Source organism: Labrus mixtus, chromosome 17 (genome assembly GCF_963584025.1).
Source record: "Labrus mixtus chromosome 17, fLabMix1.1, whole genome shotgun sequence".
Classification (NCBI taxonomy): domain Eukaryota; kingdom Metazoa; phylum Chordata; class Actinopteri; order Labriformes; family Labridae; genus Labrus; species Labrus mixtus.
Genome location: NC_083628.1, coordinates 21,877,452 through 21,898,329, shown reverse-complemented (window position 1 = coordinate 21,898,329; position 20,878 = coordinate 21,877,452). Strand labels below are relative to the sequence as shown.

The 20,878-nt window shown below is 40.0% G+C and overlaps 1 protein-coding gene across 1 annotated transcript; it reads left to right on the top strand.

Annotated features, from left to right (window-relative positions):
* Positions 1-7,145: 7,145 nt before the first annotated feature.
* Positions 7,146-7,733, top strand: pmchl (pro-melanin-concentrating hormone, like). Its single transcript, XM_061061439.1, has one exon. It carries the CDS (start codon positions 7,197-7,199, stop codon positions 7,602-7,604), a length of 408 nt encoding a protein of 135 aa, XP_060917422.1. The 5' UTR covers positions 7,146-7,196; the 3' UTR covers positions 7,605-7,733.
* Positions 7,734-20,878: the final 13,145 nt, after the last annotated feature.

Below are 20,878 nucleotides of genomic sequence, written 5' to 3'. Positions count from 1 at the left end.
AGTTTGAAACAATGTCAAATTCTAAAAGATCATTGTGACAATACACAAACAGACCCAGGAATAACCTTTGGGTTTACACTGTGAGTTGACAGCTGAAGGCCCCAAAAAATGTAGTAATGGAGCTTTGACTGGAGTCATTTCTGAAACATCCTGTCTCAAAGGTCCAAAAGAATGAATGTCCACACTAAAGAAATATGACTGTGTGTAAGGAAATTAACATTTACTTGTCATTTGCTTTGTAAATTTAATGAGATTAATGGTTGCAAAATTGACTTAAAAACCCCCCAAAATGAATCCTTAAATAGAAAAGAAAATTGTGAACATGAAAATCCCCCCTGTTGTACAAGGTCAGAGTTCAATAGTCAGGTACTTAAAAATACATTTTGACTGAATATCAACTTCTAATTTGAGTTGAAAAGATTGTGTATTTTGAATTTGTTATCCATCATCCGTACATTCTTTAGCAAATCAACTTGGCACTGAATCACATTTTCCATCTTCTACCTGCAACCTGCCTTGTCCATCTTTGAACCTCTCCTCACATTTCTGTATGCACTGTATCTCTCTTGTTTCTACCCTGAAGGTGAAAATAATTACCTGCCAAACCAAAAGAACAGCATCAACATTTCGGCTAAAAGGTGAATTTGAGAGAGCGTTTATTTTCTCAGTAACCTTGTTGAATCACTAGTTCATTGAGAGGACCATCAAATTTATTCATATTGAAGAAAACCCGGCTATATTTAACTCTTGCTTGTTACCGTGGCTATGAGACACAGAAAAAAAACACAGAGTCTGTTGCCGAGAAACAGCAGAGGAGTTTTTTCTCCGTCAGGCAGCCAGCCTGTCTGGATCAGTGTACAGGCTCAGCATGAAGCGCTGTCAGACGTCTAATTAATGTTTTATGGACGCTTGACTGTCAAACTGTGCCTCATCATGCCACACACACTAATAGGTGTCCACCCATTATTTTACATCAGTCATCTGTGATTATGTTGGCGGTAAATACCACAAGAACTGAAGTTTGTGCTACTATTAAAACACAATGAGACGCTGAAGTTATTTTCAATCCAGGGGTGAGGTAGTCTCACAGCATTGTGAGGGGATTTTAGAATTTTTAGTTTTAGTTTAAAAATGTCACTTTAATTTAATCTTAGTAGATAACACAGGTCAATAAAACTTGATTAATGTATGATTATTGTTAATGTAATTATTAATGTATAATGTATGATTATTTAATGTATTTATTGTCACATGAACACATATGCTAAACAAAAGACCAGCTCATAAAGAAAGAGGATGTGTTACTTCTGCCTAATTAAAAAAAGAAAATAGTAGTGCCGTTGGCCCCAATGGTTATGTCGCCACCCACTGTACAGAGGCTGTAGTCCTTGTTACATCGGCTGTGGGTTCAAGTCCGACCCCAACCCTTTTCTGCATGTTATCCACCACTCTCTCCTCACAGTATTTCCTGTCTCTCTTCAGCTTCCCTGTTTAATGATGGCAACCCCCCCATAAAAGTTTTTTTACATCAGGGTGTAGCATGGATTAAGTGATATATAAATATAAATAGCGTATATTTTTTTAATCATCTTGATTCCAGCATCCTTTGCATTCCTATTGGCTCACTGTCTCCAACTGTTATTGTTGTTTTTATTTTAATTTCTGTAGGCTCATATGGAAAGCCTAACTTAAATCATTTTGTGTCACTTTCGTTGAGCTAGTTGTCCTTTCCTAAGTGTTATGTCCATTTCTGTTTGAGTACTCTAAGAAAAATATAAAACTGGAGTCAAATTCCTCCAGTGAAGTTAATTGTGATTCGAACTAAACTTGTGATTGGTCCATAGAAATACTGGCATTACCTTTACTGTTAAACCAGTTTGAAAAGCGGAAGCAACCCAAAAAGGACTGGAATAAAATAATGAATGAAGAAAATATTGAGTGTGCATTTGACCATAAAATGAATCAATGAAGGCCTTTTTTTTCTTAGAGTAAAAGGATGTTTAAGTGTTTTAGATCCTTTTCAGTACAAACATTTACAGCATGACTAGTCCCTCTCTTTTTATTGGCCAATGACGGTTCAGAGATTCTTCCCAAAGCAGATACAGAATTTCAATGAAGAATCTCCAAAGCTTAAACTCCTAAACTGGGAGCAGCATTCCCTCACACAGCATTAGCATTCAGATTTATGTGTGGTCACTGAGGCGAGTGTGAGCTGGATGTGGATCCGATTCTCCAAATCCTGTCCTTGTAGTTCATTATTTCATCCCTCCATTGAACAACAACAGGCTGGATGAACTTCTTCAGGGGTTTTTCTGTGTGTGTGTGTGTCTCTCCCCCAGGTTTCTATTTTTATACGACATAGTGACTACATGTTGACTATCATCTCTATGACTACCAGTATCTCTGCAGAAGTACTGATGAGGTATGAATGTGTCTGACTGTTTGGCTCTCTTTCTTCTCAGTTAGACGTTGTGTCCCAGAGCTCATATGGGCTTCCACTTTGGAGATGTCACTTTCTGCTCCAGATCCAAGGTCAGCTTTCATCTCTTTACTTTCATCTTCCCCGCCACTCACATCCTGACCTTCATAGTTCATACTGACACCCTCATGCCATGATGAGAATAAGCCTAAAAGAAGCTAAAAGCTGACTTTGGCTTTCATCTTCTGGCTCCTTAAAGTTTGTCTGCAGAGGTGTGCCATCATTATCACATCTGTGACATGGAAGGACAATACACGGTCATTTCATGAGCCCTTTTTTATCACGAACGCCTCTTACCTCTGACTGATCAAAGAGAAAATATAGAGGCAGAAACAGCTCTCAATTTTTTCCCATTAAAATCAAGGATTGTTTCCATGTTGTTAGACGTTTCTGTGGCTTTTTGTCTTTAATAACAGCATCTTAGTATCAAGCTATAGTTGTGTAGACACAGGGTCCATGTGCTTAATTCTACAGACAAAGCTCTGATTGGCTGAGAGGTGTGGTCCATTTTTGGTTGTTCTGGAAACAAGAGGATATTTGTCTTTATGCCTCTTTAAGCTTACTTTTATATACATACATATTTTCTATTTAGAACATTTAAACTTAGTTGAGTGAGAAGTAGACATGACATAACACTTTCGTTTTTTTGAAGCCCTGATTTTGGCATAGCTGTCCCCATCTGGATGTTTTAGTAAGACGAGACAATATTCAGACAGATGAGTCGAGCCACTAGGAGCAAAGGGGAATTTTTCAGCCAATGAAAGCGCTGGTATCTGTAAAGTAAGTTAATCAAGTGCTAGTTTTGTTTAACGATAAACAGGCTAAGTTCAGTTTAGAAACAAAAAAACAGCTTACCCATCAGAGTTTCCGAGTACAATTGAACTCCGAACAATGCAGAGGTGCATAGCAACTTGTCAATCACTGGTAGCCCAGCCCTAAATGTATCTTGAGCTATCATTTATTTTGCTGCAAATGGGACCATCTGTCAATACTTATCCTGTTTGGAGTCCTGGGGGGGCTATAGGGCTATAGAGACAGAAACCATTCAGTCAATCACAGGGCTGACATGTAGAGACAAACGACACAAAAGGCAAGGCACTAGGGACGAAGGTAATTAAGCAATAGATAACAAAATGTAAATAAGAAAATGTAACGACAATAATTCCATGTAAAAAGAAAGATTGCATTCTTTAGCACATTGATATGGTTAAGTGAATATTCTGCCAACATTGCACAGTTTAAACCAGAAATTAAGATAAAAAAAAATCAGAGCAAAATTCATTACTTTGGAAATATATTAAGTAAGAAGAAAGCTCTTTTTCTCTTTTTTTCCCCCGTATAGTTGGATTTTTTGTTTTAAACCGGTGGAGTTGCCCCCTGCTGGCCTGAAAAGACATACAGTTGGTTCAGCACCTCTGCGTTGGCTTTACTTTTCTGACCCAGAGGCTTCGTCCACTTCATATACACAGTCAATGGTCTCACTACTCTTATTAACCTTGAATAGAAGTGGGAAGGCCTAGCTGTTATTATCACATAAGCTTCAACTGACTCACTGCTACGTGTCCATAGACAAACAGCAGACAGACAAATGAAGTGTGTGTCAGGTCAAGAAAACATATAGCTAACTAAAAAGAGAGATATATAGCTGACACCAACAAATGGAAAAAAGAGACTAAATAGTAGACATACATTCATAGGGTGCTGAAAAACATGACTCAAAATGTATAATTAACTACATTATCTGTAGGTGAGTAGACTCCGATTTTGCTAATGCATTAGCATAGAACCAAAAGAAATGGTTATTTATCCGTGAAATAAGGCACGCAAAAAAGTACTCTGGAAACAGCTTATCTTCTCTGTGCATGTTGTGGGAGAGAAATCTTTAACCTGTCTGTGAGAAAGCAAAGATTTAAATCGCTAAGACCTCAGAATGGGTTGGCAGGACGCTACGTGTTGGAATTTCAACTACATAATTCAATTTGTGGCGGTTAATACATTCACTGCTGTCAGATCTGTGTCTTGTATTTACCTAGCTGGAATAACACTTTAGCCTGCGCCGTATGGCACGCTGCTCAGTGTTGTGAAAAACGAAGCACTGCTGCGCTGAAGGTGTTGGTGTTATGTATGTCGTCTCTCAGCAGAGGAGTCGAGGCCATGTGTTTTGGTTGGCGCTCATAAATGTAGTCAGCTGGTCAGCACATCTTGGCTTCAGGTCATTTTTTTCCCCCTTTCTTCTTCTTTTTTGACAGTGTAGCACCGTCTGTCTCACACAAACACCTTTAGCTGGTGACTGCTCCCTCACACCCGAGGGCAAACATGGAAAATTTTCCGGACTTCTACAGCTCTGTTTTCCAGGAATGTAAGGAAAATGATCTGGTTATTTTAATCAAATCTATGGTACTCGTTGTCAAAGTACGTTTTATTATCCCTTTTTTTAATAGAATTCAAAAGGATTCAGTATAAATTGGCCATTCCCCAAATACAATAGTCTATGAGACAGAACTTTAAGGTTCCTTCAAACATGTTTGCTGCTTCTGCCAAAAGGAACTTGGTTAACATATGCAAATTGTAAAAGTTTGTGGTCAACTGGTGAAAGTCATCTGTTTGACCATCTCATCATTCACCACAATATTATGCAGAGGCGCTGCTTGTCAACAGGCAAGGCAGGCAACTGCTTGGGGACCCAGGCCAGTAAGGGGCCCTCGAAAGGCTGACAAACTTTAAACCGCAGCAGTCGCTCAAAAAGTGCACATTTTGCAATAACGGTAGGAAACCTCCTGAATAGGGCCCCATTTGACAGCACTCACTCTCGTTGCCCTGCTTCGCATCTCATGTATTATTCCTGTGAAAACCAAAATTTGTCAATGAAATTCACTGAAAGAAATAAACAGGATTTATCAGTGTGGGAGTGAAAATGGTGGTTGGATGGGCCCCCAATGAATTTTGCCTATGGCCCCAACAAACTCTAGAATCGCCACTGAATAAATGTGTTATGTCCTATCTGCAGTCAAAGATGGCTTTCTTTCACTATCAAAGTTTTAGATGCCTGAAAGAGTGCTAAGGTTCGAGACCTGCAAGCGGCAACCTTCAGGTTGAAAATGAAGCCAATGCGGAAGTGCAAAAAAACTACAGATCTTCGAGTTTCCACTTGAGGCTAGCAGCAAAAATAAAGATGACCCAGCTCTTTTATCCTGTCTCTACAATTGACTGAAAGTTAGTATGAGACAGCATTTTTAGAAATAGCCAGTGCCTTCTTTGGGCTGAGAAACTTTTGTGAAAATATTGTTGCTGAGATGTTCTTTGCAAAAAGTATTGTTACTGACGGGATAACCATGTAGACTGAAGAGTGGGAAAACTGTGCTTTTCTCTGTGATTTCTTCTTTGATAAAACACCTCCACATGTTTTAAAGGATCATTTGGTTTTCATCCAAAATCAGCTACATGCTCTTATGCTCTATTAGCACATACTGCATATCAGGAGCTCCATTAACCCAATCAATGATACATCTAGGAATTCATCTATATTTTACATCTAGGAATGAAAGATAAAATTGAAATAAAATTGTCCTCATAAAACCAAACTAGACCTTTCAGACGGTCATAAAAACAGGGTGTAGATGGTTTTCTCATGCCAGACGTTTTAAAAACCACAGACGTCGTTTTAAATAGGAAATGGTCCTCTGCACTTCCCCTCTGAACTGCTCAGCTGCACATTAGCGAGACTAGAATAACCTTAACAATTTAATGACTGCAAATCGTGTCTTGGCAATTAAGCTTCATAATGAGCTGCAAATCATATCAGTGAAATCAATTCTTTGTCAAACTTTTGTTTTCAACTGCGGTCATCATTCCGTTTCAGCTCCCATAGATCTGATAGGCGGAAGTGATTTGCTCAAATATTTGTGAAACAGCAACTGAAAAATGTGTTATTCTGCCAACATGATATGAGTAAAATCTCGCATAAATTACATTTTCTAATTTTGTATGGCTCTTATGTAAACCCAGGTGTGCACAGTTCCTGCAGCATCCATCTGGCAGACCTAATGAGGCAGGATGGTAATTATTCTGCCGTCCGGCTAGAGATCAAATCAGCTTCCACATCAGGGCCTCAGAGGAGATCTTCTGTATCTTCTCTGCAAAGAGTCATTTCCAAATTTCACTTTTGACACGTCGATACTGCTACACCTGCCACAAATACACAAACACTTCAACAGTCATTTGTTGCTTTTTTTATCCACCTTTACTAATCCGAAGTTAAATCCCTTATTGAACAGTTTTGGAACAATGCCAAGGACTGCTTTTGTCATGATCTGACATCTCAAAGAGCATGATGGGTGGATAATCCGCCCTCGTTGTTTTAAAGGGCAGTCATTTTGGATTACTGCTTTTCTTGGTGTCACCTGTTAAGAGAATTCCCACTGTTTCATTGTGGAGTTTAATATCAGCAACAACATTGAAGATTATTTTAATTAACTTTCCAGCATAACAACACTCCTAACACTGCAAGAGGTCCATTGGATGGTCTTCTAATGCTTTTAGCTTATTTCCTGAACACAACAGGAGAAGGTGTGACTCAAAAACAACTCGACGTGGTCAATTCAGGGCGGCCGAAATGATATAAAAGCAGACGATAAGACTTCAGAGTCAGAAGAAAGACGCTCTGAAGGAAATCTCATTCAAGAAGACATTGCACTGCACCTCCTGGAAGATCTTCACCATGAGACCCTCGGTCATGCCGGTCATCTTTGCAGCAACGCTCATATTCGAGTGCTATGCTCTGTCTGTGGCGTTACCCATGGCAAAGACTGAAGACAGCTCCTTGGAACAAGACTCTTTCACCTCTCTGCTGAATGACGAGATGACGGAAAACAGCCTGGGCGATGCAGATCTGACTGCTGCCGGCAACACCAGAGGCCAGAGGGTGATCGTCATCGCCGATCCGAGCCTGTGGAGGGACCTGAGGGCGCTGCACGGTGGATTTTCCCTCTACAAGCGCAGAGCTGACGACAACAGCCAGGTCATCGAGCACAGAGGAGCTAGCCAGGACCTGAACATTCCCATCCTGAGGAGGGACACCATGAGGTGCATGGTGGGACGGGTGTACCGGCCCTGCTGGGAAGTCTGATGCCGTTTGAGCTTCTCGTAAAGGTGCCAATGCAGAGGAGTGCTGCGTCATCCTTCCTGTATCATAATCCAAATCTATGTATCTATATCTAAAAAATGCAGATTTGAAAATTAAAGTCATTTAATTCTGCCTTATGTCTCATGCATGTTTGCTTCTAAATTCTTGATACATATTGCAGTGATGATGTTGGTTCAGATGGAAGGTCTCTGTTACTTTTCTTTCTGTGTATGGATCCAAAAAGTGATTTAAACACAGGGACTGAAAAGTGTGCTGTTTCAAAAACGGACTGGTAACAGAGAAAGGGCTGGCTTTGTTATGTGGCTGACCAGTATGACTCGAAGGTAGAGATCATTGTTCTGGTTCAAATAATTATTCATTGCTGTAGTATATGATATATGTATACGTTTTCACACGGGACACCGTGAACTCCTGGTCAAAAAAAGGAGAAAAAAACAATTGGTGTGCACCAACTTCTATGTTGTAGAAAACATACATCCTGGTGAATCTGCCTCTCTTTTTTGGATTCCCAACAATATACATATATATATATAGCAGTATTTGCTGGAGTAGCATGTTGTTTCAGGCTTCAGTTTGGCTTCTCCTCAAGGTATTTTGGTCTGCTAGAACAAAAACATCTGTGATGGGAGAAGTTGCCCGATAACCCCGGTGACTTGCCAACTTTCAGCAGCTCCCCTTCCTTCTTTGATTACAAACAGGTTTCTACTTAAGAATAAATTACATCGGTTCCTGTATACTGGTAAATGACTGCTGTTTGTGGCCTCCTGCCTGTAGAACAAAGACAGGTTCATGTGAGAGTATTTCTCATCTTCCAGTAGAACTGAGGTGATTGTAATAATGCCAGAGCATGAAGTGCTTTCCTTGACTTTGCAGATGTGTTGCGCACATCTGTCTTCATCCAGGCATAATATAAAAGGGAAATGGCCTCAGTGGTTGATACACAACAGTAACAGATAGTTTGGCTGATTATAGCTGCAGCAATTGGCATGCTTAATGCAGCTTAAAATGACTACCCATAGTTACTACTAATGGGGGTTTGGGATTTTTTCACATAAAAAAAAAAAAAAAAATCAAAAATCTTTTTTAAGTAGCCTATCCTTTGTTATAAAATATTTTTGCCTTTTTTGTAAAGGGCAGCTGAAGAGAAACAGGAAATGTTGAGAGGAGAGGGGGGGGGGGGGTGACATGCAGCAAAGGGCTGAGGTCGGATACAGACCCACGGCCGCTGCAGCAAGGATTGTAGCCTCTGTACTTGGGGTGAGCAATATAACGGCTAGGCTATCTGGCACCCCTCATATGTTATCTTTTTGGACATCTCATAAATGTCACCTTCATTGATAAAAAATTCTAGAGTAACATTTCTCTTCCATCCTGTTTCTACCTTTCTATTTTTATTTACAACCTTTCTGTTTAGTTGTTATAGATAGAGTAACACTCATGACTGATTCTCTTAGTTGTCTTCAAACCAGAAATGATCGATCAAGCCTTCAGTTGTGTCAGCACATGATTGTGATCTATATGTAGAAGATGATGCCCAATACCACTGCAAATGTATTTCACTTTAGTGCCACAATGCGGTGAAGTTGTAAAAATGTGACTACTTGGGGAGAAAAAAAAACGATTCTGATGCTAAATTGTTGTGGGTCTGTCAAAGTCTGCAGAACATTCCTGACAAAGTACAGAGTGAGAGCAGTGAGTCAGCAGAAAGGAGGACGTGTTTCTGGGAATGTCGACACCTTTTTGGTATTCCGGCGTAAGCTGCTGGTTGGAAAATCTATTAATCTGAGGACGTCTGCAGACATCCAGCATGTGAACAATGTAATGCTTACTCAGAACACTGACAAAACGACTTACTCACAGCCCTTAGTTTGGAAAATCATAGTACTTTATAAGTATAAACCACTCTTTAATATCCTGGTTGACAATATGATCACAGGTTCTGCAAAGTGAAATCCTTTAATATTAATGGAAATTAGATGAAAATGTTAGTAATGGTTTTCCCTGAAAGAGAAGAACAGAGTTTTACTAACCATGAGGACACAAATGATTTGGAGTCCTGTTAATGGTCCGCCTCTGGGGATGGCAGGGATGTTTTGGTCAGACTCCGAGTCCTCCTCTTTTATCCAGACGGAAAAATCTCCACAGCTATCTGATGGATTATCACGTTATTTTGTACAGACATTCATGGATCCCAGGGGATGTTCAGATATGTGAGCTAGGGTTCACGTTACACATATAGTATTTTTTTTAGATACCAGCTTTATCTGTTTTACAGAAAAATGGCTTTCGTTTTAGGACATAGCTTAACTGTTATTTTATAGACCTTCATGTGGCATGTGGTTTTAAGGTGTAGCAATATTGGTCAGTTGGTCAGTCAGACCACCAGACTGACCATTTATCTAATTCCGACGTTATACACTGCCACTGTCTCAACACCATCTGCCTCGTTGCGTTACACATTGAAGATAAGGTATAACAGGGGATGGTTATGTCACCTTGATCCAGTGATGTATAAGGGGCTGATGGGTGACATGATGTGTAAGAAGAACTGTGCAACACAACCTATTTCCAACAAACAGAAATACCTACCACAGTGTGCTGAGGGCTACAAACATTGTTTCATACTGCTCCAGGCCCTTAGACATTAAAAACCCTAACCCTTTAAAAACATGACTCATTGCAAGGACAGACTTTTGGAATTTACAAAAAACCTCATAAACCTCATAAGAAAATGCAGTTGAGATAAATGCTTTATGGGAGGGTATTTTGTTTTTACCGATAAGAGTGGAAAAGCAACATCTGGTAACAGTTCAACCAGAGACTGGGAAACATTCTTTTTTTTCAAATCAGTTGTTGGTTTAAGATTTTCTTCAATTGATCTCCCGACACATGTAATCTGTCAAAAAAAACCAAAAAAAAAAAACAGAAAACATCAGCCTGCTTGAGCTTTAGATGTTAAATGGTCAAGCATTCCAATTGTTATCTTTCATCCATCCATTATCTTTAACCGCTTTTTTCCCCTCGGGGTGGTGGGGGAGCTGGAGCCGATCCCAGCTGTCAATGGGCGAGAGGCGGGGTTACACCCTGGATTGGTCGTCAGTCTATCACAGGGATGCTCCTTTTGTAAAGTGTCTTGAGATAACATTTACAATGAGTTTGGACTGTACAAATAAAGATGGATTGATTGATTGATTGATTGATTGATTGATTGATTGATTGATTGATCATAAATTGGACCATAACACATTTTCAAACACTTGAGACCATAAACTCATTAGAAATGTTTTACTGGATAATAACTCAAGTGAGAAGTAGGGTCATTACTCCAAATAGTGAAGATGCTCCATGCTGGTCATTATAAAAATGCATATTTCAAGCCACCTTTTATTGATTTTATGTCTTAGACATCAAGGCTTTGTCTGCTTTTTATCCAAATGTTATGATAAAATTAGTACGACTGTACTGAAAACATTCAAAGTGAATTAGTCATGACATAACTGCAGCAACAGCCTAATCAAGGTCATCAATTATCGATGATTTCCCACTAAGATTTTGTTCTACACTTCATCACAAACGCTTAACTCGACACTGCTACAGCTAATCAACGATTAAAAGGCACTTTGTATCCTCTGCAGGGAGACATTGTTAGCCTTTCTTTCCTTGCCCGTCTTTCTTGCGGATGAATAGCACTATTAATAGCAAAGGAGCAGCAGGAGAAAGGCTGGCTATTCATTGAAACTGTCTTGGACTTCATTATCAAAGGATGGAGAGCACAGCTGGGCTTGTCTGCTTCATGCTACACACTTCTCAGCCCCCTTTAAACTGAAACAATTCCACCTAAGGCGAGGAGGTCTTCTGACAGTTGAATTCATTTGATGAAGATTTAATGAGGGTGATTAAAAGAAAGAATTAGAGTTAAAGTGTTTTTGGCTATAAATAAAGTATTTATAAAAAAAGAAGGTGTTTTTGGAGGACAGCTCGTCAGGAAAATTTGAATCAGGGACTCTGGAGATGTAATGTAAGTGTGCAGCTGTGCCACAAGGCAGGATATAAAAAATCCTGTATAAACACTTTGCTGCATAAATGCATGACGACTTAAATAATCAAAATGTAAGAAGGTCATGATTCATTTTCAGGTAATGTATTGAATGTTTCAGAGGAGAAATTAGCGTGTAATCAGTTTATATTGCACTGAAAACCTCTAAGCTGAAGTGTCGTCTTGATGAAACTCAGAACATTTGCCATGGCAACAAGCCCCTGAATGGAGGATGGATGTTGTCGATTGTCTGTTGTCGCAGAAGTAACAGTGTCTGCAGGCACAAGGTTAAAGTAGATAGAGCGTGCACAATATCATTCCAATCTTATTAGAAACTGTATTTCATGTTAATAGCAATGTTAGTAACGTCCTGGTAAGCCATTTAATGTTGATGGGTCGGAAGATTTGGGATGTTTTAAAGCTTCACAGTAAGTGATGGAAAGTGATTATTATAACTCATATTAAGTAAAAAAACAATTAGTCTAGTAAAGTGCGTCCTTCAAGGTGGTGCATGGTGGTAAAACAAGGTCAAATATGTAAGATATCTACAGAATTAAATCATAAAATGACCTTACTATATCATCAGACTTTAAGGAAACATGCTATGTTGAAGTGCTGGCTTCTCTGACAACAACGCAGCAGCCAGTATGTCCTCCTTCTAAGTTTAGATTCTGGTCCTAAATGGTCTGTATTGTTTAGATCAGAGAAGGATGGCAACCCCACTTGGCCCTTTTGCCCCTTGCCCCTGGATTTGCCAGATACAAGACCAGTTATCACGACAAACCAACAGATGTTGCAGCGATGGAAACGGGCAAGAGAACTAGTTCAGATAGAAGTGATTCAACCTGACTTAAAACGCCTTCTGCATGTTTCCAATAAGCTCCACGAGCAGAAATGTGGTAAAACTAGGATCAATATTGGAAATGTTTTGAAAGAAGGAGAGAGGTTAGAACACAGAAAGGTTTCAAGACAGATGCAGAGCTGGCTAAACACTGAAGCTTCATTGTACACGACATAGCAACCTGTGCACATTTCCGCAAACTGTGGCCCAATATCTCAAAACTCCAAAAACAAACTGAAAAGAGTTCATTAATCAGGCAAAATCACTCCACAAGTTCATAATGTTTCACATTTCATAATGAAACGGCACTCAAATCCCTGCCCTCTCTTCTCAAAACGGATTCCTTCCACCAAAACAACACAATCAGCTGTTGCTTTCTGTATGTCTTACAGAGCATCAAGTAAAGTCAACTTATTTCCACACACTTGTATGTATTTGAACATGGCCTCATGAAGCCAAAACCTACATGGAAACTTTTGATGGTAGTGTTTTGAATTAATCACATCAGTGTTTATATGATGCTCTGTAAGACAGAAGCATAATGACAGCTGTGTGTGTTGTTTTGGTGGAAGGAATTTGAGGAGAGGAAACAGGGTTTTGAGTGCTGTATTTCATTATGAAAGACATTTGTGTAGTTTTGAGTGAGAAGTTAACACTTTTCCACAGTTTGTAGAAATTAGTTTTAATGTTTTGGGGGAAAAAAACTGTGAAAACTGTGATTTTAGTGAGAAAGGAATAGTAAAAAACGCTAAGTTCAATATCTTCAGTTCAGTATTGAACTTCTCATTGCATGTGTTTCATATTTACTTGGCATATATCAGAAAGTTTCATTTTTAGAAGAATTTATATGTCTTGAATGCTGTGCTGGCTTTTTCCAAGACATGTAAGATGTTTTGTATTTTGTGAATGTTTGGGGTTTTTGTGTGCAGGGTTTTGCCAAAAAGGCTGAAACATTTGGTTTGTCCTTGATAATATCCCTCCATTTGTGAAAAACAATTAATGACACCACGAAGCCTAAAGATTTTGTGTGATTGGACAACAGGTGCTCCATTAAGCCATGATTTTGGCCCTTTCGTAGTTAACCTTTGATAGATCAGGTCACAGTGGAAGACTGGGCTAATCATAGAGCTTTTCTCTGCCCCACTTTATTGATCCCTGAGGAGGAAATGCTCGTCCTCCCTCCGTGTGGGGGGCAGAGGACAGTCGGTCAGACCACAGAGACTGCAGAAGGAGCAGGAGTCAGATAGTGTTTTCACACAAATTTTCAGGGTGAGCTGCATATGTGGAGGCAAATGGCCATATTTTCCTGTTAGTCCCTTGGAAAATTTCCTGCATAAAGTTGAAGTGAGCCAATGTGTGATTGCAGAAGATAATATTTGGGAAAGTTAACCACAAGTGAGCAAGTGATGACGTTCATAACCTGCAACCGTTTTGCGACGGATTCAACCACCTTTGTGCATACTCTTTTCTGCTCACCAGTATGTTCTTATCCACCTTACTGTGAATATATCCTACATGTAGTGTGGATATAAAGGCCAGTTATAATAGGGTTGGACTCTGTTTTCCACCATCTTGGATTTCCCCAGCATCTTTTTTTTTATTTTATTTTTTTTACATGTCATGCCAAAAGAAATGTCCAGGAGTGCATGTGTGAAAACAGCTAAAGATGAGTTCAGATTTATTTCCACAAACTGGAAATCTACTTACATTATAAATGAGAAATAATGGTTACACATTTTTTAATTTTTTTTAATTTTAACAGAAAGTCTTGCTCCATTTACAGCCCTACTTGGAGTCAGTTTAATGTGTGTACCATATATGGTATAGATTTATTTATTCTTATGTACAATTACAAATATGTATATGTTTCACCCAAAACAGCATTTTGTGGTACTCTAGTTATGTATGATATAAAAACGTATTTTCTTTCCTCTCTAACCACCCATACTGTTCAAGGACATGAACAAATCAAATATTCATACTTTGCCATCTCTTACGTTATTTATTGCTCTTTTTTCTGTTTATTTATAACTGACCAAATAGTTTGTAACTCTTTAAAAAAAAAAAAAATTCTCCCTGAGCATGAAATCAATAAAACAAATACAGTTGGCACTAACAGGAAATCCTTGGGTCATCTACATAGACAGAACTATCCATTGTATTTATGTATAGTACTTTTGATTTTATTCAGGATTTAGAGCAAAGAAATGAATAAAAAGTTTAATTTTGACCCCTTCTCAGATATTTTCAACTTGCTTTATAAAATGATGTCGTCTACATAACTGCTTAGAAGAAGTCCTGCCATCAGTTTTATTTCTACATGAACATCTGCTCTGCCATCTGTTTCAGGCCATTAACACCATACTTAATCTCTACATTTATTTCATTAAGGGCAGTGACAATGACTGTAAAAGAAACCTGATCTTAATTGGTCAATATCATGTTTTCTTCCCTTCTTCAATCAGTCTAATCGTTTGGTCAAACGGTAACATGACATCTGGCGCCAAAGGACACAAGACACGATGTCGAGTGCTAATTGGATTCCTCTCTGTCGGTCTAAATAATCAGCGTAACATCTCAACATGTCTGAGCCTGATTGTTAGTCAGCAGAGAACAAGGCTGATATGTTCACTTTCTGTATGTGAAGAGGAGGATTTGAGCTTTACTTTCATCTCTTAGCGAAGTGGAAGTTTAATCTGCTGAAAAACCACAACAAAAAATGAAGGCAAAGCAATTAGCCTAAATCTTAACACTAAAACTATCTCTTTGGTATTTCCCATCCTCTACTCTAGCTTGTATGTACGCGACTCTAACGCAAAACCTGCATTCCCCTGGGGAAATCAGAGACATTCACAGTTGAGATAAAATATCTGATCTCTCCAGTGTGTTCTATCTCCACCCCGGAGTATGTCAAAGTATCTCATTTGGACCTGCTCAGAAAACTTTTGTAATAAGGAGCCCAGGAGAGGTCCAAATCAAAGGCCCCAACCACCTCAAATGTCTCCTTTTGATGTGATGGGGCAGCAGCTCTACTCCCAGCTCTCACTGGAAGTCTGAGTTGCTCTCACGTAAACCCTTTTCTCACATACGGAAACCTCCTGAAAAACTCCAGAGATTTGTCTACCCGGAGGTTCTTTATGTGTGAACGCAAACAGACGCATTTTTCGCGCAGACTTTACCCGGAGTTTCTCCGGCCAGACCCCTAGTATTTTATCTGCAGAAAGTCAGAGTGAGCTGATGTCTGAACGCGGCAGCATATACTCCGGAGATTTCAACTTGAGCCAATAGAAAGAGAATGACGTTATATACGTATATACAGTGACCGGCTAAAGTGTCTGACCACTACGATCTCTGTGCACGTAATTAAACGGCTGCATCATGTTTTCTGTTCATCAGTATGTTGTTCTCCTCTCTTTTGTGGATGTTGTCATTCCATTGGATTACACATAGCATTGATATAAAGACAAATATTCTCATTATAAGGTCGTGTAGCGGACTCTGTTGCTTCGGCCGCTACTTCCGCGTTGTTTATTTACGTCACGTCTTACATCGGGAAATCCCCCCGCCCCCTCCCCTCTGACAGGGAAAGTCCCTCGCTGTGAGGAGCGTATGTGAACGGCTAGGTCGGGAGAATCTCCGGACAAGTCCTCCTGTAAATATCTAGATATTATCCGGAGTGCATATGTGAAAACGGCTTATCTCTACGGCTGAGTTTAAGCAGACCTACTAAAGAAACCCATTTAGGCTGCCTGTATCCCAAACCTCATTCTTTCCCCCCTGACCCAAAGCTCATGATTATAGGTGGATGTGGAAAAGAACCTGGGAGCGACTTATAAATTGAAAGATTTTACTTCCAGCTCAGCAGCTCGATAACATTCCTGTCCATTTCTTGAATTCAAGGTGATTTATGAAATCTAAATCAACCACTACATTCACCAACTAGATACACATTTGCCATGCCCCTTTTTTCCTTGGAAACCTCACGTGAAATAATACGAGCAAAGTCAAGATAACTGCAGCCCCGGCAAATATGCACACGTTGGTTCATAAAGTGCTGCAAACTTTGTATTGTTTCATGGTTGTGCCGTTTCTTAATAACTGTTTCGAGATCTGGGGTAACACCTACTCAACAGTCATTATGCATGTTAGAGAAATAAGGATAGTTACACCAAACACCAACACACTGTTTTTAAGATCATGTCTTAGCAAATATTTTTTTAAATACATGTTTACGGTAATGTATTTTCTCTCTTGTCACTGGGTAGATTTTTGATATATAGTTGTTGAAAAGCAGATAAGGGTGAGGTAAAGCATCTTAAAATACGGTGTAAGACGTACTTTTAATACTTATTTTTTCATCTGAATAGTGGGCTGCGTCCTCCTGGTGCAACCAATATACCAGTATAAAGTGCTGAGACGTGTGCTGTCATGACCGCAAGTGTAGCCGCCACCATGCCCAACTGCACGCGACCTGACGTGATTGAAAGTTTCGCCTCCATTCGTTGTGTATTGCAGGCGTCTGCTTCAACTGTGCGTAGCAGCTGCTTTTCTCCCTCATGAGGTCGTAACAACACAGAAACGGCACATTGTGGATTTTATTGAATGTAGTTAAAATCATCACCCAGGAAACCAGTTCAAACCTTTTGCAGGGAGACCCCCCCAAAACTTCTTATAGCCTATTCTGGATTTTACGGTAATAGTAAACTTCCTCCTCCTTTTCAAACATGTACCGTTTGCTTGTGTCAAATAACGCAGTCGATATCATGGTTAAGGTTTCATATTTTTTCTCTCCTTTTGTGTAATTATTCTTTTACTTTTGCTTTTTTAACATGTTTGAAACAAAGTTATCAATCAGATTTACTCCGAGAGCTTCTGACCACCATAGCCCTCTGAAGAAGCCCCCCATAGGCGGAGGCACCTGGACACCTGCCCATGATCCCTCTATTCTCAATCCTTGCCTGAATACCCCGCAGATATCAGAGCTGTGGCCTGTTTTGAAGACCTTTCCAGACTTCATAAAGCCCCTTTGCCCTGAGGGTGAGAGACAGATGGAGCGACAGACAGACAGAAAGAGAGAGGGAGAGAGAGAGAGAGAGAGAGAGAAAGAAAGATGACTCTTGGCACTGGGGTTACTTTCTTTTCTCTTGACTTTGATGCTGACTGTGTTGATTTTGCTCTGTGTTTTAGTGTTTCTGCTCGGTATTGTACGAGCCGAACTTCCCAGAAATGAGACAGAAGCAGAGCGGTGGGAGAGCAGAAATACCTCACACTCCGCTGAAAACACACATGGCCTATTTCATGCACTTTTAAATTTTGATAAGTGGCCGTGTTTTGCCTGTATGTCAACTTTACTGCTCAAGTTAAACTGCTTTTCTTTTCTTTCATTATCACAGCCTCTACCAAGAGTACCCTGGGTTCACCATGAATAAATGAGAGTTGCTTTAAAGCTATTACTCATTGACACATGTCATCAGAGCAAGACAACAACCTGTTGTTATCTTGGAGAAACCAGATGATTTCTCTGTATTCACTTCTCGTGAACACTTTGCTGATTCAGTTCAATCAGGCGTATCCACACTTTGCCCCCTCTCTCATGTTTCAATCAGTGATGTTGACAATCGAAGCAACTATTAAGTACTGTTTGTATTGAACTGTGGTTCACTTGACTGGGAATTTTGATTACCCAGTTTGCACTCTGTCAGAATCAAACTGATGAAAATGTCCAGTTTTGAGGACAGAGTGCAATCGCCGTAATCACGTTGCCAGTGACTCATCTGCAACAACATCTGTGTCAATTCTATTCAAGAGGTGGGAAACACACAATTAGACTGAATTCATGAGGTGAGGGGCAAATATAGAGCGGTAGTCTCCGGTTTTGAAAAATAAAGCACATGTGGAGATGCAAAACACTGCAGTTCCTCAAGTGTCCACTTGAGGCAGGCTGCAAGGGCCAAGGAATCACCTTTAGTGTTAAAATGCCCATTTTGACTGCAGGAAAAATATGTTTACATCCAGGTTCAATAGACTAATTTGGTATCAACAGATCTCTTTTGGTACACAGTGTACAGGAAAGGGGTTAAGTTTTAATAATTGATCTGTTCTGATTATATTAAGGCTTAGAGGTAATTATACATTTGTACGATTAGACGGTTGGCTGAGTTTACTGACAGGCGAACGCATTGTCGTTGTCTTCTAGATGGTTTGAAAGTGAGTTGAGATCACATTATCATTATGACAACTGTGATCGTTGGGCTTCAGATCACCGTTTCTGGTTGCTCTGGTGTCTCAAACACAACCTGCAAAAGGAGACCCTCGTAGATATGTTTTAAAAACCCAAATCCTGTCTTCTCTGGGTTCACATCACCTGGAGGCGCAGACAGCCAAGATCATTTTACAGCTTCTCCAGTGACTGTGTCTGGATTCCCTTTACTGCCACTTCCAGCAATTTGAGGCTAGCTAATGTCCAGTTCAATGACCTCTAAACTAGAGGTCAACTCTTCAACAGAATTTCTAGGTCAGATACTGGCAGTCTGATTTAGCTGCGGAGCACCTGTCCATCTGTCTCCAGTTAGTGGCAGCTTCACTGAATTTAGTGAGTCCCTATCCTAGAGTCTGACCTTCTATTTGATATGAATCCAAAGCCCTTTTCATATTATGCACTCCTGAACATTTCTGAAAAACTTCAGGACAGTCTAGTCCTGTAAACTTCCTGAATATTTTGTTATTGTGCCAAAGCAGGTGATCTTCTGTGTTGGACAGAAAGGTTAAGGCATGAAGTACATTGCGCAATGTTGACATCATATCGAAGATGTCATGTCAATTCTGTAAATCTCAAATTTAGGCTCTAGTCCTACAAGCAGCTGGCCTAGGTTCAAATCCGACCTGTTGCTCGGTTTCCATGCACATTGCACGTCATTCCCCACTCTCTCTCTCTACTCGATTTCTGACTCTATCTATTGCCCGATCTCTAAAAAAGGTATAAAGAGCCCTAAAATAAACCGGAAAAAACAAGGTCTTATTGAAGCTCATAGCCAATCATTTACACTTCTTTAAGAACCTCCCCACTTTTCTTTGCTAAAAGACCATCAACAAAAATTGCTTTTAATTGATCATGAAAAAAAGCTTTTTTGTCTTTCTTTAGAGTTTCTAGGTGTCATTTATAAGTTTGCAGGGGGGTGTGAACAGATGTTAAACTCCTTTTTGTGGTTGATCACATATGGGGGCTGTGTTTTGCACAGTAAATTTATGACAAAGTAGCACTAAGTCTTGTGACAACACTTAATTCATTTCTTTTAAATGTTCAATTATACATAGTTATATAGAATGTCTTGTCAAGTACTTTATCTCTCTATTTTTTAGCTTTCAGCAGCTTCAATTCTCCCTTCAGCAGTCGTCTGTCATTGTGAACTGTGGTTATATAAGCTTGTGTTAATACACACACACACACACACACACACACACACACACACACACACACACACAGAGCATTCACATTCACAGTGTTCCCTCTTGACCAACAGTTCCTGCTGCTGCAGCGACCTGCGGAGGCAGAGCTCTCGTCTCCTCAGACAGACTCTTCCGGCAGAGATCTGTGCTCCTCCACAGCTGACTCCATCATTCAGTCCCAGGTGCCCTCGTCTGGCTCCATGGGGCCGGGTGACATCATCGTCACACCCCCCCTGCCCCCCCATACTTCCCCTCGTCTCCTAATGGAGGCCCGGAGCTGGTGAAGGGGCCTTGTGAATAATTTAGGAGCTCTGGTGCACTTTATAACCTGGCCTGCAAGGCTAGCCGGGACATTCACCCTAAGTGCATTAGTATAATAGTCTGGGAGGAAACTAGCCTTTATTGACTAATATAATCAATAGCTGTGCTTCTGTTTGCTGTTTCGTCCATAGAGGTTGTTGTGTGTGTGTGTGTGTGTGTATGTGTGTGTGTGCGTGTGTGTGTGTGTGTGTGTGTGTGTGTGTGTGTGTTTGTGTGGGATGATTGAGCAAACTACCAGAAACACGACAGAAAAGTAAGCTCACATAATTACACTTTGAGGAAAATGTCCGTCTGAATAATTACACCAATTTTTACTCATTCATTTCTGTCTTGACGGTATTGAGTGAGGAACATAATTTCCCCCACGGTCAGGCAAAGAAGCTCCACAGAGAACATGCATTACAAGTGTTAGGCGACCAATTTTGATCAGAATAGAGCTCTATAATTAAGTAAATTCAGTGTCGTTTGAAAGCGGATAGTGACGTGATAAATGACGTGATTATCTGAAGCGTCTTAAGAGAGATGAGAGTCCTCCAACGGTGCATTCAGAGGAGTTCACCTTAGTCAGGTGAAAGCAAAGGGGGGAAGAGGGCTCTGTTTTAATTTACTAAA

What these genes read in the sequence shown, in the direction of transcription:
- pmchl (XM_061061439.1), top strand. Translation starts at nt 7,197, where the DNA reads ATGAGACCCTCGGTCATGCCGGTCATCTTTGCAGCAACGCTCATATTC.